This window comes from Cloeon dipterum, chromosome 2 (genome assembly GCF_949628265.1).
Source record: "Cloeon dipterum chromosome 2, ieCloDipt1.1, whole genome shotgun sequence".
Lineage (NCBI taxonomy): Eukaryota > Metazoa > Arthropoda > Insecta > Ephemeroptera > Baetidae > Cloeon > Cloeon dipterum.
In genome coordinates this window covers 31,671,717-31,692,876 of record NC_088787.1, presented here as the reverse complement: position 1 = coordinate 31,692,876, position 21,160 = coordinate 31,671,717, and the positions used below count along the sequence as shown (strand labels likewise).

The 21,160-nt window shown below is 42.9% G+C and overlaps 4 protein-coding genes across 39 annotated transcripts; all 4 read left to right on the top strand.

Moving 5' to 3' along the window:
* Positions 1-4: 4 nt before the first annotated feature.
* On the top strand, positions 5-8,503 carry sw (short wing). Of its 36 annotated transcripts, none has more exons than XM_065481416.1 (14): positions 5-156; positions 255-364; positions 765-803; positions 2,966-3,192; positions 3,249-3,367; positions 3,965-3,997; positions 4,303-4,335; positions 4,599-4,619; positions 5,649-5,696; positions 6,146-6,313; positions 6,367-7,128; positions 7,187-7,347; positions 7,401-7,667; positions 7,725-8,503. In XM_065481416.1, exons 2-14 carry the CDS (start codon positions 266-268, stop codon positions 7,896-7,898), a joined length of 2,151 nt encoding a protein of 716 aa, XP_065337488.1. In that variant the 5' UTR covers positions 5-156; positions 255-265; the 3' UTR covers positions 7,899-8,503. The 36 variants fall into 36 exon arrangements, with proteins under 36 accessions (XP_065337488.1, XP_065337482.1, XP_065337487.1 ...); XM_065481410.1 differs by having other exon boundaries at positions 3,926-3,997; XM_065481415.1 differs by lacking the exon at positions 765-803 and having other exon boundaries at positions 3,926-3,997.
* A 473-nt stretch (positions 8,504-8,976) lies between these two features.
* On the top strand, positions 8,977-12,146 carry LOC135937988 (proliferation-associated protein 2G4). The gene is made up of 7 exons (XM_065481450.1): positions 8,977-9,115; positions 9,506-9,740; positions 10,014-10,176; positions 10,363-10,584; positions 10,930-11,155; positions 11,334-11,461; positions 11,946-12,146. Exons 1-7 carry the CDS (start codon positions 9,031-9,033, stop codon positions 12,054-12,056), a joined length of 1,170 nt encoding a protein of 389 aa, XP_065337522.1. The 5' UTR covers positions 8,977-9,030; the 3' UTR covers positions 12,057-12,146.
* Positions 12,147-15,181: 3,035 nt separating this feature from the next.
* LOC135935898 (G-protein coupled receptor Mth2-like) lies at positions 15,182-17,517 on the top strand. Its single transcript, XM_065478522.1, has 7 exons — positions 15,182-15,445; positions 15,506-15,771; positions 15,831-16,122; positions 16,173-16,251; positions 16,303-16,472; positions 16,526-16,709; positions 16,760-17,517. The coding sequence occupies exons 1-7, from the start codon at positions 15,202-15,204 to the stop codon at positions 17,085-17,087; spliced, it is 1,563 nt and encodes a 520-aa protein (XP_065334594.1). The 5' UTR covers positions 15,182-15,201; the 3' UTR covers positions 17,088-17,517.
* A 968-nt stretch (positions 17,518-18,485) lies between these two features.
* LOC135936956 (G-protein coupled receptor Mth2-like) lies at positions 18,486-20,505 on the top strand. The gene is made up of 5 exons (XM_065479980.1): positions 18,486-18,740; positions 18,793-18,871; positions 18,922-19,103; positions 19,166-19,349; positions 19,399-20,505. The coding sequence occupies exons 1-5, from the start codon at positions 18,491-18,493 to the stop codon at positions 19,739-19,741; spliced, it is 1,038 nt and encodes a 345-aa protein (XP_065336052.1). The 5' UTR covers positions 18,486-18,490; the 3' UTR covers positions 19,742-20,505.
* Positions 20,506-21,160: the final 655 nt, after the last annotated feature.

The following is a 21,160-nucleotide window of genomic DNA, read 5'->3' as shown; positions in this document are numbered from 1 at the left end:
CGAAATCTAGAAGCGCTGTGACAGTCGAGCATCAATTAATCGTCGGGGCCGATTCGTCTGCGAGGTAAATGGTCGAGTTATTGATTTTGGGCAGCGCTGTGGCACTCGACTGACCGGCGAAGAGGCTGTGATCCTTGGGAGGAATCGCCACTCGAGGTAGAGGCATGCTTGACGGCTGGGCGCCGGCCGGGCGCCGCTCCCGAAGCCCGCACTAAGAGGTCAGGGGCGTTGCCCCCGTTGCTTGTGTCTTCTAGGAGCGGCCACGATGGCGGATCGCAAGGCGGAATTGGAGAGGAAGAAGGCCAAACTGCAGGCCATCCGCGAGGAAAAGGAGCGGCGGAGGCGCGAGAAGGAGCAGAAAGAGGTAAACCACCGATTGGCTGCCTCGCTTGCAATCGCCCTTCCGAGGGCCCTTTGCCAGGGTCCTCCTACCCTGCACACCTACACACGCAATTTTTTGCCGACAAATTTAAATGGTATTTATTTAATTACCGCGCGCATGCCGGTCGGCGAAAGAAAGACAGAAATGTCACTCACCCCCGCGAGACGAATGCAATTAAGCGCACTCTTTGTACGTGTGGGTTTGTGTGCAATTTGTGCCGCCTATGTACATATAACTGCCTACTGCCTCTCGTCGAAACGTCGATAAACTGCACCCTGTCTCTTGTCTGACTGTGAGCATAATTTTATTTTATCAGTGTGACGTGCAATAATGCAAGAAGTGCGGCCGCTCAGACTAAAATAGAATTTTTAATTCTTGTCAGGGTTCATCATTACAGTGGTTTCGGAAAATGCAAGCCAATGTAAGTACTAACCTACCTCATATTCGCTGCGGCCTCTTAAAAACTTTTTTGCCTTTAAATTCGCTCGCTTTCAAGCTACAAAAATACACCACCGATTTAAAAAAATTTGCTTATTAGAGTGTATAAATTTTTGCACTTTAGGGGCTTTTTAACTATAAAGCTGCTTGCGAAACCTGAGAAGGCTCCTGGCCCGGTTTCGCATCTTCTGCCAACCTGGGCGTCTCCTTTCATGCAAGAGCAACTTGAATTTTCACGTCGAGAAGGCATTAACTTTTGTCAAAGGGTCGCATAAATGGCACTTCATCCTTCATCCGGCCAATCCTTTTTTGTTTCCACTGCCGTAAAGGGATTGCTTTACGAAAGAGCTGCCTTGCGTGCCTTCTGCACGCGGAATGAAGTAATTATTTATTTTTATATGCATACACGAAAGCTACAGCGTCATCTTTTAAAAATTAATCGCTTCTTACAGGTCCTAAATTATTTTATTCAATTAATTCGCAGCCATTTGAACCATTTCAAATTTTTAAATTTAATCAGACATGAAACGCCACAAATTATCAGAAAGTTCATTTGCAAATCAAATTTTCCCTCCAGCTTGCGTTAAATTAAAATTCTCTCTGCACTTGGAACAAATCGGCGCAATTTATATTCCAAAGCCTGTAATTAAGATGCAATAATAATTCTTCTCGCGGCCGGCAGTGCGTGAAACTTTGAGGGAGAAAAAAATAATATTTCACGAGGGATAGTAAAAAATTGGTGCGCGAAAGCGACGTTCATGACCTTGGGCACCTGAAGCGCTGCAGTCGGCTCCTGGTTCGAGTGCCAGTGCAGCTGCTGGTTGGTCACATGGTGCGTGTGCCATGTTCTCCAGCGACAAGTGGAAGGCCGAAAAGGCCAGGAAGCAGGCCAAGTTGCTCGAGCTGCGGCGGCGAAGAGCGAGCCAGGAGAGCCAGCGGGCGGCCAAAGAGGTTTGTCGGCGGCCGAAACGCGAAAAACAGTGTCACGCTCGTTGCATCGCAATGTACGCGAATTCCTGGCTTTTTGCGTTCGTTGACTCGCCCACCCGGCTGCTGAGCCGGTCGATCGCACGGAAGCGGCACTCGCTCTGATTCATGATTGTCACAAATTCGTGTAATTTGGACCCCTACGCAGCGATGCACGGAGGAATTCGCAATAAAGTCGAGTCACTTCGGTCCAGCCGGCGCTGCGCAGATGTTTCTAATAATGTTTTTTCAACCTGAAACGTTTTATTATCTCTTGTTGTGTTGTTTATTGCCGTGTTTTTGACGGAATTTTACCGCTAAACTAAAAAAAATATTTTTTACAATAAATATGTATGTGACAATCGCTGTTTAAAAAATTAAGTGATGGCATTATTTAAGTTGTCTATTTTAATTCATAATAATTATTATTATACCTTCAAGAGGGACCATCCTGCTTTTGATGAGCTAAATACCAATTGGTGGATGTCTTCTTGCAGCGAAAAGCTAAAGAGATAGTCCAACGATTTAAAATCGCAGAAACACATTTTAAGTTGTTAAATTTTTGGCTCGAAAAATTCTCGACGCTGATTGGCAGCACCCGCGGTCACCTGGCAACAGATTACGGTATGTGTTACGAATTGCGCAGCAACTGCGGACATGCGCGTTGCGTCAGCCAATCAGCGTCGAGGATTTTTTAAGCGAAGAATTTCTGCTTCTGTCGGATCTCTTCATTCGCAGTTAAATTGGCTTAATTCAACTTAAATGTGTTTCTGCGAGTTTTAAATCAAAGAGACCATCTCTTTGGCTGGTAGGAGGCACCAAATAATCAGTATTTCGCTCATCATTAGCAGAATTGTAAGCGATTTACCTACAACAGGCTTCTTGTGGGAGGAAAAAGGCGTTTGGTGACCTTTTAGAGTTCTTTCTGTATTCCGTATAATGAATTGGTATTTTATCACTCATTGTCAGTTAGAGCACGTGTAAAAACTTTATAAGCTTCCAAAAATAATGAACCGTTTGGGATTTTTTTTTTTTTTAAATCAGTTTCAAATTTAACTGGACAAATCGATGTATTCCCCGGAATTTAATTTTAAAATTAAATTGGAAGTAAAGATGAAACACACAGTCTGCTTTGTAAATATGGCCTGTGAGCAAAATTGTGACTTTTTTTGCCCTCAGCTAGAAGATGCGACTCTTAGGGTGGCGTCGCAGGGCGCGGGCAGCATGGACCAGCGCAAGGAGGTGGACGACATGCTCAGCTCGCTTGGCGTGGCCCCCGTGTCGGACGTGCTGTCCTCTCTGTCCAGCCTCTCTTCCCTGCCGGACAACGGCCACGCGGGCACCACGCCCGAAAACAGCATCCAGCCGAACGCGGCGCTCACGGCCGCTCAGCTCAAGGCAGCAAAGTAACCGCAAGCAATGGTGTTTTATTGAACTCGCTTTCTGATCCCTCGTCTCGCAGGAAGAACAAGCTGACTCAGCTGAGTGTGGTTCCTGTGCAGCTGACCAACATCCCACCCTCTGAACTGGTAGTCTATAGCAAACAAACACAAACGGCCGGCACGGGCCCCGAGCGAGACGGTGAGCACCTAAATTACAGAGTCTAGGGGTTGCAATTAAAATAAATCCATAGCACTGAGGTGTTTCTTGTAATTGGATGCGTCAGTGCTTCCAGCTTTTTAGTTTTCCATTATTAATTTCAGTGTTTGTTCTCTCCCATCCTTGGTTATTTTATGTTTTGTAAAATCCATTGATTTGTTGTTTTTTGAACCACATATATATTATGATCTTCTGATGATTTTGCTTGGTTGCAGTTTTTAGACCTTTCTCATTTCTCACCTTTCCTCCTTATTTTCTTCTGGCTGGTTCGCACATTCGGACATTGCAAGTTTCTTCAATTGGCCTGTCCTCTCTTTTTAATAATAACACAAAATGCCTCACATGCAATTTTAATCATGCCAACTTTGGAAATTGTGCATGGATTCATGACAAAATCATTCTCTCATTTTATTATTAAAGTTTATGGAGTCACGAGAAAGAGAGAAAGAACCCATTTAGCAGAATTGTGAGTGTAGGTTAGCGCTAGTGCTGACAATTGTCGCCTGTGTTTTTCAAATGTTTATGCCTACTAAATAAAAGGATCCCTCTCCCCATGTTCTTCCTCTTCTTCCCTCAAAGGATACTTTGAAGATTGGTGGAGGCCTCGCAAAGGTTAGTAATCTCAATCTCACTAAATTAGTTCATTATTTCCGCACTTTTCATGACTCACTCACCGATAGTTAGGAGTCGAGGGTTTTCATTAGTAGGAAAGAAGCGAGCCATATACTTTCACTCACGGAATTTCAAGAATTTGCTTCGTTTCACCGGCGGGCAGTCCTTGGGAAGGGTTTCAAAAGAACTGTAGTAGTGTTCTTGCTGCACCTTTCCTTAGTTTTTGTACCTAGTCTAGTGGCAGATTAAATTTATACATAATTATATTCTCTAGAGACCAACTTTGTTTCTTTTTTATTCTTTAGGTTCTACCTTAGATGTAAGCTGCAGCCGTATATGTGAGTTCTGTCAAAAAACAACAGTCAATAATTTTACAAACTCTTATTATGTTTGTTTGTTTATTTATTTTTTTCGAGCATTTTCAGTGTTGTAAGCATGTAGCCTTTATTTGAGATTAATTTGGATCAAACACTCTATGGTTCTATTTATTTGTCTCCTCTGACACGTGCTATTTAGTTAGTCAATCTCTGAACAACTTGACTTGATGATTGTGATACACTTTAGTAAAACGCTCTCTTTTTTCCATTTCCCCCTCCCTCAGCTCATGCATTCGACTATTACGGTAAGTTGGGAATTCGCATTACTTTTATTTTCAACTTTCTTTGCCTCCGAAACCGATCAGTGTGTCCTGATTTTGGTCCTCTTTTTCACACGATTCTTTATTTAATTATTAAAAATATTTCGGAAATTCCCTTGATTTCTAAGAAACTATAAGATAGTCGCTCAAGTGGTAACATTAACGCACATTCCATAATTTTAATTTCTTCTTCGACGTTAAATCTTTCTGTTGCGCTTTTGTTAATTTTTATCTCATGTGAGGTATTGTGTTATTTTTTCTCTCTTGATTTGTTCTGGTTTTTGGTTTTGACACTATTAACCTCGGATTCATTTTTGCCAATACCGCACGAATTACCATCACCCATCCCTCGGAGTCCACGTTCTTGGAGCATGGCTGACGTTTTACCTGTTTTCATTTGGAAAAAGGGAGTTAGTAGTGACGGAGCTTTAATTGTGTTCAGTATCGCACATGTAGCACTCTATTTTTTTTCGAATTCGAAGCATGCCGAGCATGGAATTAAATCGTTCATTTAGCAGCAGCTGTGGTTAGTTGTCATGATCATGCGCTTTGCGTTGCATTTTCTTCAATACTAACTTGCTTGGAGCGAAACGCCTAAATTTGTGATGCACTGGGAGCTGAATTGGACAATTCTTTCAAGCAGAGATATTAGTTTTCTTCTTTTTATGGCGAATTCCCCGCCGTGCTTTGGAAAAGGGATCTATTTGCGCACGGCGTAGGACCGCTGAGGTTCTGATTGGCCAATCGGAACATGCGCGGCCTCCGCCAAGCGAAAATAGATCGCTTTTTGACTGCTAAAAACGGGGACTTTGTCTTGGAGGAAAGAAACATGATTATTTGGATATTTAGGTGCGCTTCCCTTGTCAGCTCCTCTGAAAATGCTTAAACTGCAACAAATTTTGGTGGTTTGCTAAACTAAATTTGTTAATTTGAAAATGTAAATAGTAATTAATGAATATAAAGATAAAAAATTGAAGTTAAGACTCTTTCTATCTCTTTCCCATGCTGCCGCAGACGAATACAATCTAAACCCAGCTTTAGAGTGGGAGGATGAATTCACAGGTAGGTTTCCACTCTATGTCCAGAGCAAAGAAAGCACCATTTTCAGATATTTATTATTTACTTTACATTTGCGCGCAAGCGAACAAGTGCAAATTAAATGACAATTTGTTCTTATTTTGTAGATTACTATAATTATTACCGATATTACTTTCTCTTAGGTAAATTATGAAAATTATATATATTACTCTTGAGTTCCATGCTTTTTACTTCATCGAGTTTGCATGCTAGTTAAGTACAGTCTACACTGAGTGTGTCTTTAATTTAAGTTGGAAACGTTGCGTTATAATTTGAGCGATTATCTTTATTTGAGTTTGCATGCGTCCTCTCTAGCAGTAGGCCCTTTCTTTAGTTTGTGGATTTTGGGGGGTGGGTGCGTGGATGGTGCATGTGTGTGGGACCCTCTTGTCACGGGGCCAGCTTATTCACCACAGTTTTGACTTTCGACCAAGCCGAGGACGAGGACCACTCGCTGCCGCCGCACCTGGACGGGGGCGGCCTCTTCCAGAGCAAACTGCCCCCTGGAATCTTGCCGCACGGCCTTCCGCAGGTCAAGGAGGTGCAGCCGGCCATCACGGCCGTCGAAACCGAGGCTGCCAAACACGAGCACGAGAAAGAAAGTGAGTAGTTGCATTTTTTAATGTAATTATTATTAATTTTTTAAATTCGCCAGTCAAGGAACTGAGCGAGGAGCAGAAGCAAATGATAATTCTTTCCGAGGACTTCCGACGCTTCATCGACAACGCTGGGAGAATCATGGAGAGAGCTCTGTCAGAGCAGGTGGACGTCTGCATCGACTACACCGGGCTCCTGGACGGCGACGAGGGAAGTGACGAGAAATCTCGGGCCCGGCTTTCGCTGAATCGCGTGTTCGTGGACGAGCGCTGGTCCAAGAGCCGGTGCGTGACCTCTCTGGACTGGTCGCCGCACTACCCTGAGCTGCTGCTGGCCAGTTACCACATCAACGAAGACAGCCCGCACGACCCCGACGGCGTCTGCCTGGTGTGGAACACCAAATTCAAGAAGACCACGCCCGAATACATTTTCCACTGTCAGTCGCCGGTGATGTCGTCGATTTTCGCCCGCTTTCACCCAAACCTGATCCTCGGAGGCACGTACTCTGGCCAAATCGTGTTGTGGGACAACCGAGTGCACAAACGGACGCCGATCCAGAGGACGCCGCTGTCTGCGGCGGCGCACACGCACCCCGTCTACTGTCTGAACGTGGTCGGCACGCCGAATGCACACAACCTCATCTCCATCTCGACCGACGGCCGGCTCTGCTCTTGGAGCCTGGACAATCTGTCCGCGCCGCAGGAGACCATGGAGCTGCAAAACAAACAAGGCAAGGCCATGGCCATCAAGAGCCTCGCCTTCCCCAACAACGACGTCAACAATTTCGTGGTTGGCTGTGAAGAAGGTGCCATTTGTACAGGTATATCTTCTTGTCCTTTTGCCGCCCGCATTTTTCACTCATGTTCTTTCGTTTGCAGCTTGTAGACACGGGTCTCGAGCAGGTGTGATAGAAACTTACGAGGGGCACCAGGGACCAGTGACCGGCATCCACACCCACAATGTGGCCGGACCCATCGACTTCTCCCACCTTTTCCTCTCCTCCTCTTTCGACTGGACCATCAAGCTGTGGAGCTTAAAGGTCTCATTCGTTTTTTACCTCGGTCGGTTCTTCAATAAATTTGTTTGAAATAGGAAAACAAGCCGCTGTATTCGTTGGAGGACAATGGCGACTACGTGTACGACGTGGCGTGGTCGCCAACTCACCCAGCCCTGTTCGCGGCCGTGGACGGCTCTGGCAAGCTGGACCTCTGGAATCTGAACCAAGAGACAGAGGCGCCTATGGCCAGCGTCATTGTCGATGGTGCTCCTGCTTTGAACAAGGTTTCGTGGACTCAGTCTGGCCAGCATGTGACGGTCGGCGACGATCACGGCAAAATCTGGGTTTACGACGTTGGCGAGGTATCTATTTATTTATTAAATAATGACGAAAATGCTTAATTTAATTTTGACTCGCAGCAACTGGCCACGCCGAGAGCAGACGAGTGGAGCAAATTCGCCAACACACTGCAAGAGCTCAAGTTTAACCAAGTAGAAGAGGAGGTAGACAAAGTTACGATGAGTGCTGGCCAAGGCAGCGGACTGAGCAGCCTGGCGTCCTCCCTCTCCTCGAGCCCCAACCCGATAAGATGATCGCCGCAGCTGAATTGAATTGATAAAGATAAAGCATCTCTCACACATAGTAATTTATGAATGATTGGGATAAACTTGGATGCCTTTCCAGTCAGCCGTTTCTGTGCAATATCGGTTGATATTTTTACTCGCATCTCGAGCGAGAAAATTATTTTTTATTAATTTATTGCTCCACATCAATAAACGGTGTGTCAATTATTGTATAATATGAGTTGTACAGCATCTTCAAACACGCCTCACTTTGTTATTGTTATTTCAAAAGCAGTAATTTGAGACGTGGATCGCCTAAAAAGACGGATGTGCAGCTATAGCGAACCCATTGTAGACCGAATCCTCTAGTTACCATCCAGAAAAAAATCAGATCCTGGCCTCTCTTCTGTAGCTATAACGCGATAGAGCATGGTACATTTACTGCTGCACTGCTTTTCAAAACATTTTCCCGTCTAGTATACTCGTCTCGAGTATCCGTAACTGATCTAATTCTATGCTAATCTTATTAATGTTCCTCCTCTAGTGACCAAAAATGCGTTAACTCAGTTGATATTCAAGCAAAAATCAGATTTAACACACAAAAAAGTCATTGGAATAAAAACATCTGCAGAAAATAGCTTTGTTTCTCTCCTCTAACCCAATTTTTTTCTTTATTAATTTTTGAAAAATTACACTGCCGCGACTTTCAATGTTCGCCACCCCAACTTTTATATGGGATTCTCGATTCTCATAGGAACTGGCGAGATGTGCAACCAGGCGAAGCCTGTATTTTTTCCATACATTGTAAAATAAAATGATAATAATTAAAAAAGCTGACATTTCAACGACAATTGGATGAAAAGAAATTATCTTCAGAATGCATTGGAAGAAACCTTTGGCGCCATCTTCTGGTGAATTTGAGCATGGTTAGAGAATTCTAATCATTGCGCCTCAATGAGACAAAATTCATACTGAAACCGTTAAATTATTCGGCTTCTTAAAAAAAATCATTTCAATTTTAGATACATTAACACAGAATCCACGTCTGCTTTGCTTCTTGCCACAAATTTTCAAATGCGGCCACTCCCCCTTGCTTTTTCCCGCGCGAGAGCGTCTCGATCACCGATCACGTGACAATTTGGTTAAAGTTTGAGTTGCAAGAATGGCGGATAAAGATGAGGGCGAGAAAACAATCGCCGAGGACTTGGTCGTCACCAAGTATAAAATGGCTGGCGATATTGTCAATCGTAAGTGAATTTACGAGCTTTAATTTGAGCCGATAATCGTGTACTTGCGTGCCGAAACGCGGGCCCTTCAGAGAATCGAAAATTGCCACGACGCCGCCTATGGCCATATGGCGGGCACGGTGGCATGGCCGGCGACCCATGTGGGTCTTGCACTTGAGCATTTTTGCTAATACTCGTGTAATTAGTGCCCTAGCCGGCTTTGTACTCGCTCTAAAGGTACTTTGCACGTTGATGCATCAAATTGGGGTGGTTTCGTCGGGAGAAGTGGCTTACTCGGCCAACTTTTGCTCTCGGCAATTTCGAAAGTATTGTTCGTACATGCTGCCGAAATGGGCCAATTTATGAGATAAATCTCGTAAGCTTACTAACTAATTGAATTTGTTTGCGCAGGAATCTTGAAACAAGTGGTGGAGAAGTGCGTGGTGGGTGCATCTGTGAGAACTCTGTGCGAGTGGGGCGACCAACAAATTTTAGACGAAACCAGCAAAGTATTTAAAAAAGAGAAAGAGCTCAAAAAGGGAATCGCCTTCCCTACCTGCATATCCGTTAATAACTGCATTTGCCACTTCTCTCCAGTGGCCAACGATGCCGACCTCATTTTGAAGGACGAGGACTTGGTCAAAATGTAATAATTTTAACGATACTTAAGTCTTGCACCGCCCCTTCCAGCACTCTCGTGCCCTGCTTAGCTCCAACTTGGCTTGCCTTGCTTGGGGTGGTGACAGCATGGGCTGTGCACTTGGAAGAAAATCAAATTGCTTCTCTTTCGCCGTGGGTGTGAGACCTCTCTCTGTCATGTCCCAGCACATCCGCCAGAAAGAGAGCAAACACTTGAATTGAAATATATTATTAATATGCCTCATCAAGAGTCAAGTAATTAAATAACTGCCATTTTCAGTGACATGGGTGCCCATGTGGATGGATTTATTGCTGTGGTGGCCCATTCGTTGGTTGTGGGCGCCAGCCTGGAGAAAAAGGTGACCGGCAGGAAGGCCGATGTGATGATGGCAGCGCACCTTGCCTCCCAAGCCGCCCTTCGGCTTCTTAAACCTGGAAATGAGGTGCGTCTTCCAGCTCCCAAATAGCTCATCTGCTGACTTGTTCTAAAATGATTAAAAAACTGAATCGCAAATTGATTCCCCGTGAAAATTACAACATGCACTACCAAATGATTGCAGAGCAAATTATTTCTCCTTAGTAAATAAGAAAATTAATGAAATTTTATAAGTTTCTTCCGATTGTTGCAGACTTACACGATAACAGATGCTGTGCAGAAGGTGGTGGAGTCGTACAAGTGCAAGCCGATCGAAGGCATGCTCAGCCATCAGCTTAAACAGTTCAAAATTGATGGCGAAAAGACGATTATCCAGAATCCGAGTGACGCCCAGAAAAAGGAACACGAAAAGTTCGAAATCGGGCCCAACGAGGTCTATGCCATGGACGTGCTCATCAGCACCGGAGATGGAATCGTACGATACATGTTTTCTTTATTCAATCAAACCGACGGATACGTTGAATAAATCAATAATCATTTCCACTAACCGCTTTGGCGCTCATATCGATTTGCCGCGTGTCTGACGCATTGAACATTTAATTTTGACCAGACAATTTTTAAAATTGTTTGGAATTTCTGGCCAAAACAGTTTTTTTCTAGTTAGATTTTTTACTTAAATTCTTTATTTTGTTATTTCCTAATTAATGCCAATTTAGCCGGCTAATTTTTTAAGGGAAAATTAATTTTAAATTATTAAAAATAGTTTGCATTTTTTGTTAATGTCGAGGGAGAATTTTTCACGCTAAATTTGCGTGTTTAGGGTCGTGAAGGGGACGCCAGAGTGTCGATCTTCAAGAAGACGGAGGAGACGTACCAGCTGAAGCTGAAGGCGTCGCGCATGTTCTACGCCGAGATTTCCAACAAGTATGGTACGATGCCGTTCAATATCCGGCTGCTGCCAGAAGAAGGCAAAGCACGAATGGGCGTTGTCGAGTGCCTCAACCACAAGTTGATTGACGCCTTCCAGGTTCTCTATGAGAAGCCAAGTGAGTGTCCGAATTCAATTGAATTCGTTTTCTCGAGTTTAAATGATGATTGAACATCTTATTGAGACAGAAATGAAAAATACCACTTCACATGCACTACCATCTGATTTTACTTTGCAATTTTAGTTAATCATTCTCTCTCTTTCTTTGTCACTGATGATTCAAATTTTGTTCACAGACGAGTTAGTGGCTCATTTTAAGTTTACTGTCCTCCTCATGCCCAATGGACCTCACCGCATTACTGGCTACAATTTTGAGCCCGAATTTTACCACTCTGAGCTTACTGTGGAAGACGAGGAGATCAAGGTGAATAAAATTAATCGATTTCTCCCTTAAGAGCGAAACACCCTTATAAACGTGCCCCGCCCAGCCAAGACTCGGCTTGCCTTGTCTGCGGTGTTGACGGCGCGGGTGTTGCAATCGGGTGAAAAGCAAAAAAGCGACTTAAGCTGCAAAAGTGGGACATGTATCCACATGTCCGATCACTTTTTGCCAAAATAGACGCTGACAGTGAAGTTAAACTAGAGATCTCAACTGCGAGATTTAAGGCGGCGGCTGGCGTGACTGGCTTGGCCAAATTTCTTTGCAGCAGGCCACTTTCACTGGCGGCTGGCGCGGCTGACAATATTTAAAAAGTGAAGATTGATTTTGCTTAACGACCCGAAGGGCCGCATGGCTTTTTTTCTTCTGCACTTTTTAATTTTTCGCCAGTGGCTGGCTGTGACCTCTAAGATTAACCATTTTGCTTTTGCTCTTTCCTTGACTAATTGCCCGAATATTCGCTTTGCAGAGTCTCCTCAATCAATCAGCTAACCCTAAAGCTGCCAAGAAAAAGAAGAAGAAGGCAGGCAAGGCTCTGGCTGGCGAGGTTGGAGAAGAAAAATCGGAAGCTGACGCATAGGACAGCATTGTCATTTCTTGTAAATGTCGTACTGCCTACCTGGCTTGTTAATTCCGTATCTCTAAATAAATTTTGCAATATAATAATAATCGCTTGTCTACTTATTAATTAAAATACACATTTCTTAACTTTCTCAGTTTCGCTTTCAAAACGGATAAACCTTAATGCAAATTAAAGTCCTCTTAACGTTAATAAATAGCCCCTTCTTTAGACAGGGTGAACAAAGCAATTGCCGCGTTTCAGACGTAGTGTGTGTGGTGGCAGCACTTGTGTGCAGAGGTGATTTTTTGCTTCCCGCTGCACTTGCACGTCGGGCCGGTTGCATAAATTCCAAATTTGCAGGATGTTAACGAACAGGCTTTAGAGCGAAAATCGCGGGTCGTAGAACGGTTTTGGCGGTGTCAAGAACATCTGACCAAATTAATTATTTCCATCGATTACAGAGTGATATAAAAAATTTCATATTTGCTGGAGATTTTTGGCGAATTTTGACACTGAACACATATATTTATGCTGATGATGAGCCAGTCCGGACTGTGGTCTGGTGCTATATACTTCCGTGTTTTGAGATTTGCCAGAACTATTTTCATGCGAATTTTTTATGTTTTTAATTATGAAAGGCAATTTTTCTCCAGATTGTGATTTTCACAATTTATTTATTTATATTATGATGGGAGGACCGCCTTGCAGAGTATGCAACCTGCACGGCGGGTTACCTTTGCTCCGTCAACGTCCAAGCAGCAGAATCAGCCTCACTCATTGTCAGTATCAGCAGCAAAATTTGTATTCACACATCAGCGTCGGAGCAACTTTGAGTAACGCGCAATCTTTCAATTGATGCACGCCAATTAGCCTCAGATTCTCGTCGTCGAACAGCAGTACATCGAGGTTACTATTAAACTAAATTAAAATTTTTACAATATACAAATTTCCAAAAAATCACGAAGATTAAAAAATCACTTTTCAACTCGGGGAATGAACTTATGGCCAGTTGGGGTTGAGGTTTGAAAAGTTAGCACTCCAAAAAAAAACCATTCAGCTCACCAGGGGAAGTCGAACAGATTTTTGCATTTCTGACAGTTATAGAACCCGAGATTTGGCGCTCACAATATTTGCAAAAATGAGAACAATTTTTGTTTTTGTAAATTTAAAATATAATTTTTCGAAAAACCACCTTGAAATTTTCACACAAGCTCACACGTACCCTGAGACCAATTTTAGGGGGCACGTTGAATCTCGTGAGATCACCAAAGTTAAGCAACATTATTTTGCGTGCAGTCAGTAGGTGGATGGGTGACCGTCTGCATAATTCTAGGCTGACGCGCTACTTGCTGGTTTGCACCTTTCCAGCATGCGTGATTTGGCTTCACGGGACGAATGTCTAGCGTTTCAATGCAGTCCTCGGTGCGGAGGCAAGTTGCCCTTCAGTGGGCTGGGTCCCTGTGCGGCCTGGTGCGCCCATTCAATCCGTTCGCGGTGTTATTGGCACCCGGGTTTCAGCATTCGTGCTAGTGCAGTAAGCGCCCTTCCCGGTCCGAGAGGACAGGGATAAAAAGAGCAGATAAAGAATTTTCAGAAAAATTTCATTTCCAAAAAACACCCGGAAATGTTCGAACATGAGCCTGATGGGCGGAACTTGAGCAATTGAACTGATTTCTTGGGCAGTGAATAATGAGCCCAAGTGGTTTTGGATTCCGCTCGACATCACCATCTTCATTTTCTGCGTCGTCAAGAACCAAAAAGTGCGCAATTCCCTTCTGCGCCACTTTTTACCGAAATACGCACCGGACCCGAGTTCGCATGAGCCTCGGTCCTACCAAACGTAAATTGATAACTCACAAACCGGATTTGGAAATAAAACATATGATTGTTAAAGGACAAAGCAGGGAAAATTTAAATTTAGTTTGTATCATGCAAATCAGCGACGGGGAGATATTTATATTCTGTATAGTTAACCGATCCAATTAGATTAGTTTGAAAGCATATATTAATTTCTTTACTAGTACCCTTCTCCGATTAGCTTTATATTCTTTTAATGTAATGTCTGTTATTGTATTTGACTAGAGAAAGAATAAACAAGAATAATAATAACGTTAAGATACGTTGTGTCATTTATTAAAAAAATCACATCTATTTTGAAAAGTATATTCGATAAAAAAAATAAAAGCCGTGCAGTACAAAGAAATGAAATTACTGATTTTTTTAGCAGTTGTAACCAGACTTTCAGCAGTTTCTGGGGCAGTTAAAAAGAGGTATGCAACCTTTTTCCACGTGATTAGAATATCTGGAAAAATGTCAGCAGACGCTGAAGAAAAGCACAAGTCCAGGAAAATCGATAACTTGTATCACCCACAACCAGAGGCCAAGTAATTAATTTCCTTAATTTCCTCGCCGATGGAGAGAGCAAAATCCGATATAGTTTCCCTGTTATTTTCCTTGCTCCGTTTTTAGGTCGAAGGCTCGTTTATTCACAACTTCCGGCAGGGTCTACTACGACTTGGCTCTTCAGAGATGACGCAGGCGTTGTTGGCTGCTCCTATATAGAGGAAATGCCTTATCAATTCGAGCCAACGGGTTGGCGGTGTTTTTATTATTCGAATTTTAATCACCCTAAAAGTGTAACCTTTCTATGTTCATAATTTGTATCCTATTTAGGGGGGGGGGTGATGTGACACCCCTTGGAGTGTCACGGTGCCAGTCCGGGATTGGGAAAAATACATTTTGTGTCGTGGAAGACGCCGAAACTACTTTCATTCAAACAGTGCTCGCTGGACGTTATAGGAAAAATAAGGAAAAGGAATAAGCATGAAACGATGAAACGGCATCTCTTGTGTAGCGATTGGCGATCAGAAGGCGCGCGTTTGGGCAGATCAGGCCGAAGAAGTGCCATAACAAAATAGCGCGCTTCAAATAAAATCGGATGAAAATATTGGCGAAATACGAATAATTGAAAAATTATTTCTCCCTTATTTGATTATTTTGTAACGCGCATGTTAGAGCAAATCTCAAAACGCGGAAGTAGCTCCAGAGTCCAGAGTGACCCAGATAACCAGCATGTGTGAAAAAACCACCTTTTATCAATTCAAATTTCCGGTTTATAAACAAAATTGAGCAGTACACCAGCTTTCACTGCTGATTGAAAATCATGAAGCTAATTCTTCAGCTTCTTGTTGCAATTTCAATCAGCTCGTCAGTGGGTGCAACAGGTGGTCTGAATTTCACGAAAGCACCACCGATCAAGCTGGATGGAGCCGTCAAGTTTAACGAGAAAAACGAGACGGTGACGCACAATGGAGTTTCCTACGCGAGAGGCGAATTCTTCAAGGACGGAGTCGACTACTACGCAATTCCTTGTAACACCAACGCCTGCATTCGACAGTGCTCCAAAGGTGAAACCGGCGGTTGACGAAAATCTGATTTTTAATTCAATTACGATTTCATTCACTCAGCCTTCGCTGCGAGGCAAAATGTAACGTTGTTGACGGACGATAGAAGTGCGTTGATTAATGTCAGCCATGAGGAAAAACTGTACTCCGTGCGTCTGCACGACCATTTTCACGTCCTGAACGAGACTGAATGTGAAAACGAGCACGAATTTGAGACCGAAGGCATGATACATCTGGCCAACGGCTCGCTTTCGGTAATGGATCTGGATGAAAATGACAACATAATGTCCATTATTTTCCACAAACACGAATATTGCGTTCTTGCTGATGTAAGAAAGAACAACCGAAGATGAAATATACTTTTAAAACAAGCTTATTTTCTCAACAGGAAGAGGGCAATATTAAAACCTGGATTTGCGATGTCGAAACAGAAGTAGAGATCGAAATGACCGAAACCTCTAATAGCACCAAGTACATGGTTTATCCGGTTTTCATGATTATTTCGATCGTTTGCTTGCTGCTGACGCTGCTCGCGTTCGTCTTCACACCCGATATGCGGAATCTGCACGGAAAGAGCATCGCGTGCCAGTCGTTCACCCTGATGATGGCCTACATCGGTCTCACCGTCGTGCAGACGTGTGGGAGTATAATGCACGGAACTACCACTTGCAAAATTTTTGGTAAAAATAACACAATCAAATTTTAATTAAATTGATTTTTTCCGCTGCAGCGTATATGTCTTATGGATTTATTTTGAGCTTCTTTTTCTGGTTGAACACTATGTGTTTTGACATTTTTTGGACGTTCAGGTATGAGCACAGAGCCACCCTGAGAGCATAAAATAATATCGCGGTTTCCAGTGATTTCAAAAAGCTGCTTCAGACGTCGAAAAAGAAGTTTCGGATGTACGCCGTTTATTCCACGCTCAGTCCGCTGCTCATTGTTTTGACCACTTTCACTCTCGACTCTGCTCTGGACACAAATTCGTCTTATTGGCCGGGAATAGGGCAACACAGTTGCTGGTTTAAAGGTGAGAGAGCTTCAGGCAAGAATTTGCACGCCCAATTTTCTTACCAATTTCAGACCGTAAATCGGAATTCGTGTACTTGCACGTTCACCTGCTCCTCTTGCTGATTGCTAACACGATTTTCTTCATTCTGGCCTTCGTGAAAATCACCCGGATGAATCGAGAGAGGCGATGCCTGAAGAGAGGCGACAGCAAGATCCACGGTGGAGCTGGAAGCTCTGCTTACTCGGACCGTCAACGGTAAATTCAGCATATTACGAAGAAATTATTTTATTAATTCATGACCTCAGGTTTGCTTTGAACGCCAAACTTTTCATCCTGATGGGCGGAACCTGGGTGATGGAGCTCATTTCCTGGGCGATGGGTGGAAAACCAATGTGGTTTTGGATGCCGTTTGACATCATCAATAGCTCCAGAGGCGCCATCATCTTCATCCTGTGCGTTGTGCTGAATCGGAAAGTGCGCACTCCCCTCCTCGCGCGCTTTTTGCCGAGTTTCCAGCCCGACCGGTGTGCAAATGGCTCTCGATACTGCACCTCTAAGGTTTCCGAGGTGTCCCACTCGCACGATGCTGGTGTCACGACTCAACAAAACGAGAAAATCGAATCAGTTTTGTAAAACTGGGTCTTTCACTATAGTAAAGGAAATATTGAAGTTTTCACACCAAATTATCTGAACTTGTAAATTAGTCGAATATTTTATATTTAAATACTATTATAGATATTCAATTGTAGAAAGAGAAAAACCTTTTTCCATTCTGCGGAATTTAATGTTAAACATTTGAATAAATACAAATAAAATAGCCATGCTAGAATTGCCATATTGCTATTCAATTGTGGCTTTTGTTATTTGTTTTTTTTTTTAAATTAATTTTAACACAACACAGCGGTTGCAATTTCCGGAAACAAATGTTTACGGTACAAAAATCCAATATAATATAGACACGCGCACGTTGCGCCAGTTGCATAGATGCCAACATTGCAGGCGCTCACGTCCCCGCTCAAATATATTAAATATATTATTTGCTTTGCTTAAAAATGCTGCTCAAATAAAAATACCGAGGAGCATAAAAAACTTGATTTTGATTCGCTATTCTTCTAAACAGACGCAACAATGCATAATTTCATCTTGCTTTCAATTGTGACGATCGAATCTACCATCGTAGCAGCTGGTCGAAGGATTTTGTCATTTACGTCGTCGATGAATTTGCGGCCGGCCGGCCGGTCAATGCTCCCACATCAATGTATTTTGATGTGTGGCCAGATATCCGGCTGTTCAACAATTTCCCGATCGAAGAGGATGCGCGGTTAATCCCCGGCCAAGACAGAAATTGTTTCCTCTAAGGTAGTTAGCACGCGTACTTGTTTGTTTTGCGGCACTCGATTGCTGCCGATTGGAAAACAGGGTCAACACAGCATGAAGCTGACTCTCGGGATTTTGGTGCCAATTATTTGCCTTGCCGCTCTGGCTCAAGGGAATAATTCGACGAAAAAGGATGCACCGATTAAGCTAGACAAGTTTGACGAGAAAAACGAGACACACATTGGAGAATTCTTCAAGGACGGCGGAGACGACTTCGACGCATTTCCTTGTGATACCAATGCCTGCATTCGCCAGTGCTCCGCAGGTATTCGATTTTCTCATTTCTCTATGACACTGTTGAAAATAACATTTTGCAGAGCTGGCATCCAAAGCGAATTTAACGTTGCTGAGGAGTGACATGTGGATCAACGTGAGCCACGAGGGCAGAACGAACGCCGTGCGTCTGCACGACCATTTTCACGTTTTGAAAGAGGTCGAGTGCAAAAACGCGTATGTTTTAAAACCGGAAAATTATTACCAGGAAGAGCATATTCATCTGGCTAACGGCTCGCTTCTTTTGGTTATAAATGGCGGCAACTCCTCGGTTATTCTGGGCAGACACGAGTATTGCGTTCTTGTCGACGTGAGAAATAGAGGATTCAATTTTAGCTCCTAGTCTTATAAATTATTTCCAGCAACACGGCAATGTTAAAACCCTAATGTGTGCAGACTCTGGAACTGGAAGGCCGAAGAAAGAGATCCATCACTACATTTACCCTGTTTTCATGATTTTCTCCATAATTTGCTTGTTGCTGACGCTGCTCGCGTTCGTTTTCACGCCCGAGATGCGAAATCTGCACGGAAAGAGCATCGCGTGCCAGTCGTTCACCCTGATGATGGCCTACATCGGCCTAACCATCACCTACTTTTCTGGAACTGACAGCAACTTAGTTGTTTGCAAACTTTTCGGTGTGACAAATTCAGTTTTTTTGCATACAATTTACAATGCTTTGTTTTTCAGCGTACATGTCTTTTGGATTTCTTTTGAGTTCCTTTTACTGGTTGAACACGATGTGCTTTGACATATTTTGGACATTCAGGTAGTTTAGGATCCTGCTTTCTTAATTGGAGTCTAATCCAAAAATTGCAGTGATTTCAAGAAAATGACCGGCTCCTTGAGCCAAAGTTCGAATAAGAAATTTCGGATGTACGCAATTTATTCCACGCTCATTCCGCTGATCGTTATAACCGTCACCATCATCCTCGACGCCGCGCTGGACGAAAAATCTTTCATGTGGCCGGGAATCGGGAAAGTCAAGTGTTGGTTTAGAAGTAAGGCCATATTTAAGTCAAAATTATCGTTTTTAAAAATTTATCCGGCATTTTTGTTTTAGATAAAAAAACGGAATTTATATTCTTCCACAGTCATCTGTTGATCATGCTATTGGCAAACACTGTCTTTTTTATTTTGACCCTGGTTAAAATCACGAACATGAAACGTGAGGTGCAGGTTTTGAAAAGAGGAGACAGCATGACCCACGCAGCAGGAGCAAGCTCTGCACTTGAGGACCGACAACGGTGAGAGAATATCTCTATATTTATTAATTTTTTAACAATTATTTCCCAGATTTGTCTTGTATGTAAAACTCTTCATCTTGATGGGCGGAACTTGGGTATTGGAACTGATTTCTTGGGCGGTGAATAGTAAGCCCAAGTGGTTTTGGATTCCGTTCGACGTCATCAACTGCTCCAGAGGAATCATCATCTTTATTTTTTGCGTCGTGACGAACCAAAAAGTGCGCAATTCTCTTCTTCGTCGCTTTTTACCGAAATACGCGCCGGACCCGAGTTTGTATGAGCCTCGGTCCTGCCAATCGAAGATGTCGGCCACCTCTGAATTGTCCGACACACATGACACCATCTGCACAACGACTGCTCTTTGCAGCACCAAGAGCACAGACACCGAATAAGTCTAGCAATTTGAAATACCAATTTTTGGAAAACAATACATCTGGATGGAGACTTGTTATTTCCTTTCTGCGATAGGGAAATGTTTAGATTGTAGTAACCGCAAGAATTTTTAAACAGGATTTTAAGCCACATGTTATTTATTACATACATAAAATATCTTTTATATAATTTTAAGTAACTTATATATTCAATATATTATAAAAATACAGGCGTAAATGCGTATTTTTTTGCCACTATTGACTTAAGTTAAAACATTAAAATAGTTTTAAACACGACTTCTATCATGACATAAAGCCATTGCATATTTCATCACTGCGCAGTCACCCGACAGAGCCGCGCATGATGGCCATCCCTAGCAGAGTATCTGCACGAAAGTTTTAGTGACTTGAAATATTAAAAAAATGTCAAAAAACCATACAAAAAATGACGCTCACTTAAGCTGCCAATGTTTACAATTCGCTGCCAAGTGGCTCTGCGTCTCGTGCCCACGATCAATCAGTTTGTATCTGCGCTGTGTGTTTTTGTGGGTGAAAAACAGTTTTATTGAGTTGATGATTATTTTGATAGCGTGAATGAGTTGTAAACTACTGATTACTCCATATTTTAATTTAAATATATGCATAAAAGATTTTGTTTTGATTTATTAGATGTATTTTGTATTTGGATATAATGTGACTAATTGGACGTGTATTTGCTAGATTGATTTATGTACATGCTAATAGCGCACATAAAGAGAAATTAATTAATTAATGATAAAAGAGGAAGTTACTGCCCATTGCGGCCATTGTGAATAATTCACGACTCTGCCACCAGGGGTGCACTTATTGCACTGATTGAGCAGTATGTATATAGTGTTTAACAAACGCCAATAATTTTATCGTCGGACTGAGTGTAGTCCCAGTCTCTTACCTAAGAAAGAAATTCAAATTCCAGACCTTCCTGAAGACTCTGGAAGCGGCCTTGTAGCTTTTATAAAAGAAAATAGCGCAAACTTTAAAGACCCACTGAAACCGCATATTTGGAATGATATATCCAATCGACTCCTGAGGGTTGAAATGGGTATTTTTCCGATCGAAAATTGCTTTGTGACGTGCAAGCAGAGGCGCAAAGTAAAACGCATTTGGCGCGCACAACGCATGAACCTTTTGGTGTAGCTACTGCGCAAGCATCTCCCCTCTGACGTCACAGCTGCCAATACCATCCTTCCTGCCTGCTAGCTGAGAAGGGGTGACGCTTGCGCAGTATATAGCGACTAAAAGGTACATCCGTTGTGTGCGCCAAAGAAACGTGCGTTTGCTTTGCCCCTCTGCTCTCGCACGTCACAACAATTTTTCGGTTTAATTACTAGATATTAATTTGTAATATAAGAGATAAACTTTTTTCCCCTCCGCGTAATTTAAGTTTAAACATTTTAATAA